The following is a 16054-nucleotide window of genomic DNA, read 5'->3' on the forward strand; positions in this document are numbered from 1 at the left end:
GTGTGTGTGTGTGTGTGTGTGTGTGTAGGGATTCTGCTTCCGCTGTGTGAATCGGGAACATGTACGCTGAGAGAAGCCATTATCATCGGCAGTATCCTCACACGATGCTCAATCCCAGTGTTACACTCCAGGTGAGCTTTACACACAGGTCAAAGGTCAACACGCGTACAGATGCATGTCTTGTGGCAAGTGTACTCTGCAAAGGTTCACAGAAGCGCTTCTGAAGTGGCATTTAGTGAGTGAAATCACACTAACGACAAATAACCAGCGACAAATAATTTGTCTGTCGACACGAGACGCGACAAAATCAATCAAACCCACAGCCAATCAGAACAGCGCGTGGGCGGAGTCTCGGCAAGCGCACGGAGAGTAATCCTGACGGCAGTCGTGAGAAAACGGATAATAGGCTACATCCGGGCTATTCAATTGGCCTGCAGCTGTACGGCTATACGCACTGTGTGTGTACCATGAGCGCTCCGACTGACCTGAGAAACGTTTTCAGTCCGAATATTTCAGCAGTTATTATGTGTGTGTCCCGTATTTCTGTCGACTGAACTAGCGATATCAATCATTCCTGAATGAATCATTCTTTGGTTCGATTATTTCCTTTCCATGAATTGGCCAAACGCGCTTGCATAACGGTCTGAAACGATTCGGATTCGTTCGGACCGTTCCGTCACTGAATCATCTGAAGCGATTTCCACATCTCTCTGTTACAAACCACAAATCACTCAATGATTTTAACTAGTTTTAAATCGGATGAAACAGCCTCAACATTCCCAACACGACTGATGAGGTAAATAGCAGAAACACGAAGTTAGAAGACTAAATCCCTAATCACCAGCCTTACAAACATTTACCATGAATGTACTGTAGTAATTTACCATGGTTTGGGCAGAAATGTGGAATATTTATATTGAATACTATGTTATAGTCGTTTATATTGCATTAGATTTATTAGGGGGCTAGAGAAATATATAATTAATTGTGTGTATAGTTTTGACCCGTTTAAGCATTTATTATACAGTGTGAGTGAGTGAGTAGCCATTTACCTATGATCTCACTGTCAGAATATTTTAATTTAAGCCTATAATAATTATTAATAAAATAATTCTTACCAATAGCTATGATCTTGTATAATTCATATATTTGTACATAGCTGTAAATAAGTTATATATTATGGTCTGATAAATCTGCATACTGTTGGGTTCCACATTTCCAAGTAAAAACAATACTTTTATGTTTACTTTAGCTTACTTATTGATACTGTTATGTTTCAATAAATAATCTAAACCCATCGGCCCACCTCAACTTTTCGATTTAATAATCCGGCCCTCGAATGAAGCTAATTGAATAGCCCTGGTCTACATAATCAAATTCACAACTATCACACCATTTAAAGTTTGAACGTTCTTGTTTCCATTTGTTTAATTTCAAGATCTGAGGTGAATTATCCGCTTTTACAGCTACAAATCTGCAGCACTAAATGATATTCAGTCGCAATACACGCTTTTAACATCAAATAAAGCACATACACAGTGCCTGAGATTATCATTGCCACACTTTGTGTTTGTAGTTCCAGCGCGACGTCGCAGAAAAATAGAAACGTTTCTAATCGTCGAGTGTTGCCGTCGCGGCTGGTTAGGGCAAAAACTCTGATGGAAAACGTGGAAAAGACGCTTTTATCGCGCGCCGCGTGCAGTTAGGACACGGTGTTAACGGTAGCGTTGCTACGGACCGCGTACGGTTCGGCTCGCATGTGATTCGCGGATTAACTGCTAAATTTGACCATCATAGAGTGAAGGTTTATCATTTGGACGTGTTTTTTCTTGCCAATTTACACATTCAAATGGTTTTAAACGATGAAAAAGAGGTGAAAATCAAGATTCGCGCAATATCTGTGCATACAGCTGATTCTTCTTTCACGTTTCCTTGCGCTTGAACGGACACACAAACACAAGATAATGTCTACACACTCGTCTCTCGCTTCTGACATGAGTGAACAGTTGAGAGAGTGTATTCAGTCTTAAAGTGACAGTACACTAATATTCCTGCTGTTGTGTGTCATTAATGTTAATACAACAATAAAATACAGCTTTAACAACGATGAAACCGTATTTAATTTCTACAGTGAACAAAGTGTTATTTTACATTTAGGCTTAATTATTAATTTCTGCACCTGAATACTGTTAGACTTTGTAACTTTGTTATTCAGTGTTCATCTCTGCTTGAGTATTTCTGCTTATTTTATTACTGACTGTTCACTTGTTAATAATAATGTTTGAACTTTATCAGTTAGGCCAGTAGTGGTATCGAAGAACTTCAAGTAAGCTTTAAGCAATAAATGATAAGCAAAGCCCCCCCCCCCCCCCCATATATATATATATACAGGTGAAACTCGAAAAATTAGGGTATCGTGCAACAGTTCATGTATTTCAGTAATTCAAATTAAAAGGTGAAACTAATATATTTAGTATATATAACTATATACATATGCATGATTAGTTTTCAGAGGACCGACATTTCTGCATTTAAAATCCTTTTTTTTTTATTGAATTCTTGTAAAATTCAAATTTTCTGAGATTTTGAATTTGGGGTTTTCATAAGCTGTAAACCATTATCATCAAAATTATAACTTTTGCACGATATTACAATTTTTTGAGTTTCACCTGTGTGTGTATATATATATATATATCTCGAACCATGAATTTTGTGATTTGTTGCTCCCAGGGTTTGAAGTGAACAAATGAAATGCGTGTGGAGTCTGCTGTGGCGGGAAACACTGTCAAATCACGAGCCAATATGAAGGCTTATTATTATGTTTACTCACTTTGCTGGGGAAGTTTGTGTAACACAAATACTCAACTCGTGAGTCATAATCATATATTAAATACAGTGTGTTGCGCAGAATCTGCTCATAACTGGATTACTTGAACACACACGTCACTACACAACAAATCACAGCGCGCTTGTTCATTTGCATTGAAGCATTGGAGAAGATTAAAAAGCATTTGATTAACAGAAAACACATTGCTATTTTCCAACATCATATTTTTAATGTTCTTTGTACTGTATTATTGATCTGTCCATCTAAAACACATGTTTGAGAATGAAAGAGGAAGAGGAGATGCTGGATGACAGGATTTTGAATGTATGAAATCCAAATTTTATAATATTTAATTCCAAAGCTGTGACGTAGTTAATCTGCTTCATTTCTTTCTGTTCGTGGCTAGTAGAAGTTCTGAATGGCCGGTATCTTAAAAATGTAGTAGCCGAATTGGCCGGTGAGTGAAAAAGTAGTTGTTTGCGCCACTAATGGTTTGTTCCTGTCCTCTTTTGCAGCGCTGCGATGCTGAAACTGGCAGAGATGGAGTATAACGGAGCCAACAGTATTTTCCTGCGACTGTTGCTGGATAAGAAGTACGCGCTGCCCTTCCGCGTGCTCGACGCCCTGGTCGCGCACTTTCTGTCGTTTCGCTCCGATAAACGGACGCTGCCGGTGCTGTGGCACCAGAGCCTGCTCACGCTAGCCCAGCGCTACCGAGCAGACCTGTCCTCCGAACAGAAGGAGGCGCTGTTGGACCTGCTGAGGGTGCACATTCACGCGGGCATTACGGCCGAGATCCGGCGAGAACTGCAAAACGCCGAGTCTCGAGACCTGGAGAACGCCACGCCCGCCATGACCGTCGACTGACCGCGCAACTTCATCTTTATGCATCAGTTCTGACAGCGTGCTGAAATAACATGATGATGATGATGATGATGATAATATATTTTGCATTTTTGTTGTGATGCAATGTTCATATTTTTGGACTAAACTTGGTTAGAACTTAATAAAATCGTAAACTCATCCAGACCTGTTATTTTTGCACTCGTGCTTGTAACCTTGCATCTATATCTCAAGTAAAATATAAGAACATTTGTGTATATATACACACACACACACGCACAAAAACACACACATATATATATATATATATATATATATATATATATATATATATATATATATATTATTATTATTTTTATATTTATTTATAAATGGATTAGATGGGGATAAGATAGATATCTATGACAAATTATATATTAAATCGTAATGAGATGTCAGCTGAGGTGGACGTTATTAAATTTAGTTTATGAAATGAAAAAAAAAGTTATTGTGGAGTTCATGAGACTAGGACCTCGTATCATTAAAATAAATTTTGAAGGCCCTGTCCGGAATATTTTGTGTATTGTATACAAAGTTGTATGTCATTTTATTATGTAGAAATTAATGCTTGAAGAAATTAAGAGAAAAAAAAACATTAACAACAATTATCGTCATTGTGATAACATGCAACGAAACTCCAGAATTCTTCCAGTCCAGATCAAGTTCCCTCAGTCTTTCAATCCAGATTAAAATAAAGTACGTTCGTTTTGTTTCTCGATGACACGATCTTCGATGTGTCGTCACAACGATCATTCGTCGATTCTCGTGAGAGCGGTCACGCCGCGCGCCGCAGCTCGCGCACCAGCCTTCCGTAAATTGAATAAAATAATGCGTTTTAACTTATGAATTCGGCTAAATGTACAGTGTATATAGGTTGTAGGTCCGTTAAGAGTTTTGTTAACGTATATCCCGCGTGACTGATTCTATCGTTTAACCGGTGAATCCGTCAGACCAATCTGTGATGGAGTTATTCTGTCACGAACATGTCAAACTGGACTCGAGCTCTCAGATAAAGTCCAGACCGGTTCGGGCGTTCAGAGACGCGGTTCTGCTCCAAGACAAGCGGGTCTGTCAGAACCTGCTGAGCTCGGAGAGACCGAACATCACTAAACCCGGTACCGAACAGACCGACGTGCTGCCCTACATGCGAAGAGTATTGACTGGCTGGATGCTTCAGGTGAGTAACGTTACACTTCAGATACGAACACTTAACGCGAATCATAATGATCTTATGAAGTCTTATGAATCGTTTTCTGATTCACTGATTCGAATCATACTGGTCTGATAATGTAATACCTGTACATCGTGTTCTGTTCACTGATTCGAATCACTAGTCAGATTATGTTTTATGAATCGTATACTGATTCACTGATTCGAATCACTAGTCAGATTATGTTTTATGAATCATATTCTGATACACAGATTCGAATCATACTGGTCAGATGATGTTAATACATCGTATTCTGATTCACTGATTCGAATCATATTGATCAAATAATGTAATTAGGGATGCACCGATACCACTTTTTAAGGGTCGAGTACGAGTACCGATATTTTTTTCCTGGTACTCGCCGATAACGATACCGATGCCTGTTGTACTGGGGGGTTTTCTCGTTTTATGTGGCAATTTTCTAAGAACAACACAATGAGACTAATGAACAAATCAGCATCTTTATTTTCAACAACCTAAATAAACTTAAAAAAATAAATCATTCTTATTGTGCTTATCACAAATTTTCAAAGCCCAAATTTCACAGTGTCCAATAACCTCCAAAGGGCAAAACCAAGGACATAATGAATGTAATTTTTACCTGCCTGTCACAAAGTTGTCAAAGTGCTAAAGAAATCACAGACAACAAGACAATCAAATTTGTCATAAAGTGCCAAAGAAATCACAGAACAAATGTTTAACATAACACTGAGTAACAATGTAATCACAGCCGAAAGTGTAAAGTGAAATATTAGAGTGTACTATTAAATCTAGCAACACTATAACTGCAGGAAGAGTGCTCATAAGAATTAAGAAATATAAGCTAAGGATATACGTGAGGTATCGGTCTTTGGTATCGGGGTATTTTTACGAGTACGAGTACAAGTACATGAGCTTGGTATCGGGCCCGATACCGATACTGGTATCGGTATCGGTGCATCCCTAAATGTAATACATCGTTTTCTGATTCACTGATTCGAATCACTAGTCAGATTATGTCTTATGAATCATATTCTGATTCACTGATTTGAATCATACTGGTCAGATGATGTTAACACATTGTGTTTGATTCACTGATTCGAATCATATTGATCAGATAATGTCTAATACATTCAATTCAGTTCACGTTTATTTGTAGCACTTTTCACAATACACATTATTTCAAAGCAGTTTACAGAAAATGCATGAGTCCACATTACAATTTACAGTGATCAGTTATCAGAGGTAACTGTCTAAGTTATTTATTTCAGAATTGTACATATACATTGTCTAAAACATCATATTCTGATTCACTGATTTGAATCTTTCTGATCTGAATCCTGAATCATCTGAGGACTCATGCGTGTTGTTCTTGAGCAGGTGTGTGAGGATCAGAAGTGTGAGGAGGAGGTGTTTCCTCTGGCCGTTCACTACCTGGACAGGTACATGTCCCAGAATGCCCTGCGTAAATGCCACCTGCAGCTTCTGGGGACCGTCTGCATGTTCCTGGCCTCCAAACTCAGGGAATCGGTTCCTCTGAGCGCCGCCAAGCTGTGCGTCTACACGGACCACGCCGTCACCGTCCCAGAGATCCTGGTAAGGTCATGTGACACAGTTACACAGGGCTGCTCTTTTCTATTTTTTATTATTGTGCTTGCAAACCATACAGAGATTACATTAATGATATACAACTTTGTATACAATACACACAATATATCAACAATATGTTCAATGTCGTTTTGAGAACTAAATGCGTCACTTTTAGGCTCGTGAACACTGCTGCGTCAACTTCCCCATGTTTATCTTAAAGCTGCAGTCCGTAGTTTTTCCTCTTTGTCGCCATCTCTGCCATCAAATTAATAAGTTTAATTATATCAATTGCTGTGAGGAAAGTCTATAATCTCCAGCTCAACATCCTCACACTCGTAGCCTACTAGCCGAGACTTCTTTATGTGTACGGATGTGATGTAATAACACAAACACATGCTCGAATTTCCCGCTGAAATCCACCAGAACCACTGGAGTTATAAACGTTATTACAAGCTTAGCATTTAGCATCGAGCTACGGCAAGCAGAGAGTTTTGAACACTGGCTGGTTATGTATTGCTTAAAAATTTAGTTTGGATAATTTTAAACCCAAAAAAGTTACGGACTGCAGCTTTAAACAATTGCAAAACTCAAAATTAAACTCTTCTTCTTCTGTTGCGCAAGGTATTGTGGGTAATATTAGCGCCCCTAAAAAAGGATGCACGAATGCACACTTTTGACAGAATAGTACTCCGCTGTTTTTGCAATTCTGGCATAATGAATAATATATAAATATTAGAAATTTAAAATAATGGAAAAAAAACCTTAAATTAGAAATGTTACCTTGGCAATTAGCTGAAATAAAGTAAGTTTAGTTGAAGTACTTCCATTACTAAAATTAAACTGAAATTGAAAATAAATGAAAGCTTTAGTTGTTATCTTTATTGTATTTCGTTTGAGTTATTTTAGTACGCCCATACTGAATGAAAATGAGAATTGAACTGAACTTAAATAATATACGTTTTACTAAAACTAAAAAAGAAATTTGAATAGAAATATGAAAAACCGAGCCATTAAAAATGACAAAAGCACATAAAATAAACTTAAACGATTGAATGTAATAATACATTTTTTAAATAAATGCTAATTAAAAATATTATTAAATACTATAATAGTAATAAATAAATAATGCTTAATTATCACTGATTTGAAGCGTTGTAAAATAAGATAAAACAAACACCTGTGACATTCTACATATTTACTAACATTTTAATTTTAGTTTAGTTTAGTTTGTTTTTTTATGATTTTACTTTCGTGTGTTACACCTATTTACAGCTTGTGGTTTTTTGTGTACAGCACTTTGGTCAGTTTCGGTAGTTTTTAAATTGTGCTTTATAAATAAACATTGTATTGTATTGTAAGTCACCTATTTCACAAATTAGCATTTACAAAGACATGATAACGGTATCGGTTTCAAAAGCCCGTTTTTAAAAGTTTGCGTTTTCAGTTTTTAGTTGAAAGCGGTATGTGTAAACGGCCCCTAATTCAGCTTATTATTATTGTGAATTGCTTTTGTTTATTTATGTTTATTGTTTGTTTATTTATGTTTATTGTTTTTATTTAGTTTATTTATTTTAATTGCAGTGGTTTTACCGTGGTTAAGGCAGTCTCAGTATGAGGTTTTGTGTTTCTAGTGTTTGTTACGTCAGGTCACCTTTATTTAGTATAGAGCGTTTTTTACTAGGGGTGGCAGGATCCGCCTTTTTTGCCTCCGACACCGATTGGCCGATACCGAGTACCGATCCAATACTAAAATAATAATTAAAAAAACAGTGCCGAATTACCTAATAAACTGTCTCTGTATGCCTCACTGTGGGGAAGAGACTGGGATTATTCTTTTGTTAAAGGCATCAAAGCTTGACTTAAACATTAATTTCCTCACTTTGTAAAACAATATACAGACAAAATACAGTGGGGGAAATAAGTATTTGACCCCTTGCTGATTTTGCAGGTTTGCCCACTTACAAGGAATGCAACGATCTATAATTTTAATCATATGTACATTCTAACAGTGAAAGACAGAATCCCAAAGAAAATTCCAGAAAATCACATCATATGAATTTATTTAAATTGATAACCATCTGATGAGGAAAAACAAGTATTTGACCCCCTGGACAAACAGCATGTTAATATTTTGTAGAAAAGCCCTTATTGGCCAGCACAGATGTCAAACGCTTTTTATAGTTGGTGACAAGGTTTGTGCACATTTCGGCAGGGATGTTGGCCCACTCCTCCCTGCAGACAGCCTCCAAATCTTTCAGGTTCCAAGGTTGTCGCCTGGCAACTCGAATTTTAAGCTCCCTCCAAAGATTTTCAATTGGATTCAGGTCTGGAGACTGGCTAGGCCACTCCATAACCTTGATTTGCTTCTTCAGCCACTCTTTTGTTGCTTTGGCGGTGTGCTTAGGGTCGTTGTCGTGCTGAAACACCCATCCTCGACCCATCTTCAGCTCTCTCACTGAGGGAAGGAGATGTTGGTCCAGAATTCCACGATACATGGCCCCGTCCATCCTCCCCTCAGTACGATGGAGTTGTCCCGTCCCCTTGGCTGAAAAGCACCCCCAAAGCATGATGTTGCCACCACCATCCTTGACGGTGGGGATGGTGTTCTTTGGGTTGTACTCGGTGTTCTTTGCCCTCCAAACACGACGAGTTGAGTTGAGGACAAAAAGTTCTATTTTGGTCTCATCTGACCACATCTCCTTCTTCCAGGCCTCTTCTGAGTCGTCCAGGTGGTGAATGGCGAAATTATGCGGGCCTGTACATGTTTCTTCTTGAGCAGGATGACCTTGCGTGCGCTGCAGGATTTCAATCCATGACGGCGTAGTGTGTTACCAACCGTTTCTTTTGTAACTGTGGTCCCAGCTGCCTTCAGTTGATTCATCAGTTCCCCCCTTGTGGTTTTGGGATGATTCCTCACCGTTTCGCATGATCAGGGACACCCCACGAGGCGAGATCTTGTGTGGAGGCCCAGACCGAGGGAGGTTGGCGGTGGTGTGGTGCTTCTTCCATTTCCTGATAACTGCACCGACAGTTGATCTTTTCTCTCCAAGTTGCTTTCCGATTCTCTTGTAGCCCATCCCAGCCTTATGCAGATCAACAATCTTGTCCCTGATGTCCGTAGAAAGCTCTTTGGTCTTGCCCATGGTGGTGATGTTGGATGCTGGTTGTTTGGGTGTTGACAGGTGTCTTTTATACAGGTAACGAGGTGAGGCAGGTGTATTTGATGTAGATAATTGGTTGGGATTGGGGCTGTGTCTTAAAGAAAGACTAACTGGCTTGTAGGAGCCAGAATACTTGCTGTTTGGTAGGGGGTCATATACTTGTTTTTCCTCATCAGATGGTCATCAATTTTTATATATTCATATGATGTGATTTTCTGGAATTTTCTTTGGGATTCTGTCTTTCACTGTTAGAATGTACATATGATTAAAATTATAGATCGTTAAATTCTTTGTAAGTGGGCAAACCTGCAAAATCAGCAAGGGGTCAAATACTTATTTCCCCCACTGTATATACTATATAATTAAAAGACATTTCTTTTAAAATTTTAAGCGCAACTTTTTAATGAAGCAGCAACATATGATAGATTGGACAGAACAACTAAGGCTATCAATAAACTGCCATTGCGCAAAAGTATTGTAATATGAAAGGCTCCAAATCAGAGCGGCACGAAACCTTATGCGCATCCCGTGCGAAGAATGATGCGCTCGAAGCAACATGGAGTCACGGTGCGCAGCGCCTCGCATTGAAAAGTTCAAAGCACAAAGGGAAGATATATATATTATATATATATATATATAATTTATTATTTCAATAGTTTGAGCCTTTTAACAGTTTAAAATGTCAGTTAATGTGCGCGTGATGAGCAATTATATCACTCTCTACTCCAGTGTTGTGATCTAACAGACACCCGGGAGAAAGTAACGTGAAAGTCCAGCAAGTTAAAGTCCTTTTATGCGAACCATAGACCTTTATCTACAGATCTACAGTATAATAATAGGAACATTGACTCATCTTGGAGAGAGTTTCATCGTGTTGACTGTTTTACCCGAGCGCGACGCGCTGTTTGACGCTGAATGGAGAATGACTGACAGCCGCAGCGGAGGGAAGCACTTAGGTGAAGATTAATTTAACGATTTAAATCTGTACCTCACATAATGGCTTCAGAAAACTTGGAATACAGTACACGAAAACATTATGGTGCTTTATAATGTTTTTGTGTCTTTTGTGTTGTATAACAATAACATACGCACAATATCGGATTTGGATGGTCTTGTCTGGCGATACCTGATCCGGCAAATATTGGTAGTATTGGAGCAATACTGATACTGAGTATCGGATCGGCGCACACCTACTTTTTACAATGCAGATTGTTTCAAAGCAGCTTTACACAGATAACAGGAAAATAATGTTGTAATAGTATTGTTAAATATAAAATTAACAGTTCCATCTGGTTGGGGTCGGAGTCATCACGCCGGTATGGAGACGAGTTTGTTGAGGTGTCCATGAGGCCTTCACAGTGTTGATGAGGCTGGCACTTCAGGGATGCGTTGTCGTCGTGTCCATGCGACGGTCCTTCATCAGATCCGGATACGGCCTGGATCCGGCGGACTGCGGTAAACCTCGGGATAAACAGAGAGACTAACATTAGCGTAGATGCCATTCTTCTTATGATGTAACGAGTACATCAGGATTTATGGGAAGTGTTCCCGGTTCCGGCTGATCTAATCTAGGCAGCCTAACATTGAATTATAGAAGTCTATAGAGTGTTATGTGAATGCTAGGTCAAAGAGATGTGTTTTTAGTCTAGCTTTGAACTGACAGACTGTGTCTGCTTCCCGGACAATGTTAGGAAGATTTTTCCAAAGTTTTGGTGCTAAATAGGAAAAGGATCTACCGCCAGCAGTCGATTTATATATTCTAGGTATTATCAACTGGCCGGAGTTTTGAGATCGCAATAGACGTGAAGGACTATAATGCGTTAAGAGCTCGCTCAAGTACTGGGGAGCTAAACCATTTAGTGCTTTGTAAGTAATCAACAATATTTTAAAATGTATACGATGTTTAATAGGGAGCCAATGCAGTGTTGACAGAACCGGGCTAATATGGTCGTACTTCCTGGTTCTGGTAAGAACTCTAGCGGCTGCGTTTTGAACTAGCTGTAGTTTGTTTATTAAGCGTGCAGGGCAACCACCCAGTAGAGCATTACTGGTGGTGCTAGCGTGTAATGTGTGTTTGTGTGTGTTTGTTTGTGTGTGTGTGTGTGTGTGTGTGTGTGTCTGTGTGATGTGTGTGTGTGTGTGTGTGTATGTGATGTGTAATGTGTGTGTGTGTGTGTATGTAATGTGTGATGTGTAATGTGTGTGTGATGTGTGATGTGCAACGTGTGTGTGTGTGATGTGTAATGTGTAATGTGTGTGTGTGTGTGTGTGTGTGTGCAGCAGTGGGAGGTGCTGCTGGTGTCGCGGCTCCACTGGGATCTGGCCTCAGTGCTGCCCTCTGACTTCCTGGAGCTGTTACTGCAGGTGCTGCCACTCGAAGTGCAGAACCACCCGGCCCTGAGGAGACACACACACTCCTACATCGCCCTGAGCGCCACAGGTACACACACACACACACACACGTACACACACAGTGTCAGCAGCTTCTCTGTCATTGATCTGCTCTTTGTTGCGTGTATAAGCTGCGCGTCACGTTCATCATCTCCTGCTTTTGTTCTCCGTCACTGCATCAGCCGATCTGCACATCCAGCACTCACTGCACTGAAGAACACGGGAATCAGGAATAAACTGGATTTGTCATTCATATGTGAAGCATTTTTATCATTTCTATTTATCATTTTTATTATTTGACTTTAAGTTCATTTTTTCACACAATAACACTTGATAAAACTGAATTAATTTAGTAAATTAATGTTGAGTTAAAAAATATATTTATGAAGTTAATTTATATTAATTTTTATTTTTATAAATGTATTATTATTTATTAATTTGAAATCATTACATTTATTTGGGAATGATGGTAACATTTCTTTAATGTTCTGCAGAAACTTCTCAAAATGTCTTCGGAAAAAAGATTCAGAATGGAAATACTTATCGTTCAAGAATATTATTAAATAAAATCCTGTTATTCATGGATATTAATGGATAAAATCCTGATATTAATTGATATTAATAGATTAAATCCTGTTATTAATGTGGATATTAATGGATAAAGGATTGGTGGATGTTGATTTTAAGGGGCGGGGCTTGTGGTGTGTGTTTCAGAGCTGAAGCAGGGTTGGTGGATGTTGATTTTAAGGGGCGTGGCTTGTGTTGTGTGTTTCAGAGCTGAAGCAGGATTGGTGGATGTTGATTTTAAGAGGCGGGGCTTGTGGTGTGTGTTTCAGGGTTGAAGCAGGATTGGTGTATGTTGATTTTAAGAGGCGGGGCTTGTGTTGTGTGTTTCAGAGCTGAAGCAGGATTGGTGGATGTTGATTTTAAGGGGCGGGGCTTGTGGTGTGTGTTTCAGAGCCGAAGCAGGATTGGTGGATGTTGATTTTAAGGGGCGGGGCTTGTGGTGTGTGTTTCAGAGCTGAAGCAGGATTGGTGGATGTTGATTTTAAGGGGCGGGGCTTGTGTTGTGTGTTTCAGAGCTGAAGCAGGATTGGTGGATGTTGATTTTAAGGGGCGGGGCTTGTGTTGTGTGTTTCAGAGCTGAAGCAGGGTTGGTGGATGTTGATTTTAAGGGGCGGGGCTTGTGTTGTGTGTTTCAGAGCTGAAGCAGGATTGGTGGATGTTGATTTTAAGGGGCGGGGCTTGTGTTGTGTGTTTCAGAGCTGAAGCAGGATTGGTGTATGTTGATTTTAAGGGGCGGGGCTGTGTTGTGTGTTTCAGAGCTGAAGCAGGATTGGTGGATGTTGATTTTAAGGGGCGGGGCTTGTGTTGTGTGTTTCAGAGCTGAAGCAGGGTTGGTGGATGTTGATTTTAAGGGGCGGGGCTTGTGGTGTGTGTTTCAGAGCTGAAGCAGGATTGGTGGATGTTGATTTTAAGGGGCGGGGCTTGTGGTGTGTGTTTCAGAGTTGAAGCAGGATTGGTGGATGTTGATTTTAAGGGGCGGGGCTTGTGTTGTGTGTTTCAGAGCTGAAGCAGGATTGGTGGATGTTGATTTTAAGGGGCGGGGCTTTTGGTGTGTGTTTCAGAGCTGAAGCAGGGTTGGTGGATGTTGATTTTAAGGGGCGGGGCTTGTGGTGTGTGTTTCAGAGCTGAAGCAGGATTGGTGGATGTTGATTTTAAGGGGCGGGGCTTGTGGTGTGTGTTTCAGAGCTGAAGCAGGATTGGTGGATGTTGATTTTAAGGGGCGGCGCTTTTGGTGTGTGTTTCAGAGCTGAAGCAGGATTGGTGGATGTTGATTTTAGGGGGCGGGGCTTGTGGTGTGTGTTTCAGAGCTGAAGTTCTCGGTCTTCGCTCCGTCATTGGTGGCCTGTTCGTGTGTGGCGGCAGCTGTTGTTCGACTGAATCTCCTGAAAGACACGCTCAGCGCCGACGACCTCCTGGAACTCCTGAGGAACGTCCTGGACCTGGACATGGTGAGGTCACATACACACACTCGTACGGCCAGTGTGTGAACCTCAACATTTTTCCTTACTGTGCGTTCACACCAGACGCGAATAGCGCGTCAAATTCGCGTCTACCACGTCTAGTTGGACGCTTGACCACTTTGTGTTAATTCGCGCGACAAGAGTGAAACTGACGCGCGTAAAAACAAAAGTTTGAACCGAAATTTACACGCGTCAGAGGCGAAAGTTTCAAACCCCGTTGGCGGCCATCTCTTTACAAGATGTCTGTTGTTGATGGTTCATTTATCGAGAGAGTCACCGCTCTGTATTTGCTCTGGAGAGCAGAACAGCGGCGTTGTCATTATCGCCGTGTTTGGGTTCACCAGACCCTTCGGAGGCGAACCCAGTTCGGCGAGTTTTTTCCCTCACACAACACAGTCACAAACTATGTTCTTGCACTAAAGTATGTTGGTTCTCTTTACATTAGAATAATAATAATGTTTCATATAATCTAGATTAGATATGGAATAAATTGCATACAAAAAGAATGTCTCATATATTAAAATCAAGTTTTTATGTGGTAAAATATTTACTTCACCATGTGACAGCAGCAAGCTGGCTCCTGATTGGTTAACGCGGCGCGAATTTGACGCAGAAGTTCAGATTTTTCAACTGGGGCGGCAGACGCGAATTCGCGTCAAACGCGTGAATGCACAAAAAGCACTAAATAAATAATTTGTGCGGAATGCGCCAGACGCTCGATTCGCGCTATTCGCGTGAACTTGACGCACAAATGAGGCGAATTCGCGTCTACCGCACCGCGCTCTACGCCTCGTTCGCGCCGCAGGTTTTTTTTACGCGCGTAACGCGTCTTTGCATTGACTTAACATTGAAATCACTCGTGCTAGGCGCTCTATTCGCGTCCGGTGTGAACGCACCATTAGAATTACAACTTTTTGTCAATTTTGAATTTTATCCAAAAATCGACTTATAAACCTAAGACATAAAAAGTTGAAATTATGACATATTAAGTCACAATTATGACATAAATTGTAATTATGAGAAAAAGTCAAAATGATGACATAAATCATAGTTTTTTACTTTTTATCCTAATGGAGGTTTGTCATACTTTTTTGATAAAATTCTAAATTGAGAAAAAGCCAAATATGACAAAAAGTGGAAATTATAACATTAATTTGACTTTGTCAATTATGAGATTTAAAGTGAAAATAATAACATATAAGTTGAAATCATTAGGAAAACTTCAAAATTATGACATAATAAGGTACAATTATGATACAAAGTTTAAATAATGACTTTCTGTGTGTCTGTGATTCAGGCTTCTCTGCTTCAGTGTTTCTCATCTCTGGAGGAAACCATCGGCCTGACGCTTCCGTCTACACCTGTGGATCGGGATCGGGACGTCCCAACGGCTGATCAACTCTAGCCTGCTTTCCCAGTGTTCCCAGTTCCACTGCACTGGTTGACCAAGTTCATGTTTGTTTTTAACCTAGCAGATGTTCTGCTCTGTCACACACACACTGCTGATTTCAGTCAATGATTAATTCTACGCTTGACATGTAACTTTTCTCAATTTTAAACTTGAAATATGTAAAAAAATAAAATATGAGGATGATGAATGCTGGTTTACTTCAAACACTAACCGGGTCAATCTCACACACAAATGTCACATTTCACCCTGACCTCAAACATTTTTTTTTTTGCATTAAGAAATTAAGCGTATATTAATTAAGATGTTTTGACAATTAAGCACGTTTTTGTCAAATTTCACATAGTTTTTAATTAAAATCAGTATAAATTAAATTCAGAAAAACAAATGCTACCATGATAAATACCTAGAGTTTAAAATAATCAATATTTTTGCACACTAATTAGCAGAGGGTGTTTAAATGCAATGTAAATAATGCAACAAAAAAAAATATATATATATTTTTATGCAAAATCTTTTTGTCTTTATTTTAGTGTAAAATCTATCCAGGATACTTTTGGCAGGTTTGGAAATGGAAAA

General features: G+C 39.6%; 2 protein-coding genes across 2 annotated transcripts in view; both read left to right on the forward strand.

Annotated features, from left to right (window-relative positions):
- LOC143746299 (bystin-like) overlaps positions 1–3850 on the forward strand; it is a gene marked incomplete at its 5' end in the record, with an annotated part of 8631 nt that extends 4781 nt beyond the window's left edge. The window contains 2 exons of the mRNA XM_077238144.1: positions 29–131; positions 3343–3850. Coding sequence (XP_077094259.1) covers positions 29–131; positions 3343–3694 — 455 coding nt within the window. The remainder of the gene's footprint in view (positions 1–28; positions 132–3342) is intronic.
- A 749-nt stretch (positions 3851–4599) lies between these two features.
- Positions 4600–15645, forward strand: LOC143746293 (G1/S-specific cyclin-D2-like). The gene is made up of 5 exons (XM_077238136.1): positions 4600–4886; positions 6279–6494; positions 11930–12089; positions 13913–14055; positions 15365–15645. The coding sequence occupies exons 1-5, from the start codon at positions 4671–4673 to the stop codon at positions 15470–15472; spliced, it is 843 nt and encodes a 280-aa protein (XP_077094251.1). The 5' UTR covers positions 4600–4670; the 3' UTR covers positions 15473–15645.
- The last annotated feature ends 409 nt before the right edge of the window (positions 15646–16054 follow it).

This window comes from Siphateles boraxobius, unplaced genomic scaffold (assembly GCF_051911475.1).
Source record: "Siphateles boraxobius isolate OS27281-9 unplaced genomic scaffold, OSU_SipBor_1 216, whole genome shotgun sequence".
NCBI lineage: Eukaryota > Metazoa > Chordata > Actinopteri > Cypriniformes > Leuciscidae > Siphateles > Siphateles boraxobius.

Excerpts from the sequence above, each read along its gene's own strand:
- LOC143746293 (XM_077238136.1), top strand. The coding sequence starts at position 4,671 with ATGGAGTTATTCTGTCACGAACATGTCAAACTGGACTCGAGCTCTCAG. Across the intron at positions 6,495-11,929 it reads TCACCGTCCCAGAGATCCTG|CAGTGGGAGGTGCTGCTGGT; the intron begins GTAAGGTCATGT and ends GTGTGTGTGCAG. Across the intron at positions 14,056-15,364 it reads ACGTCCTGGACCTGGACATG|GCTTCTCTGCTTCAGTGTTT; the intron begins GTGAGGTCACAT and ends TCTGTGATTCAG.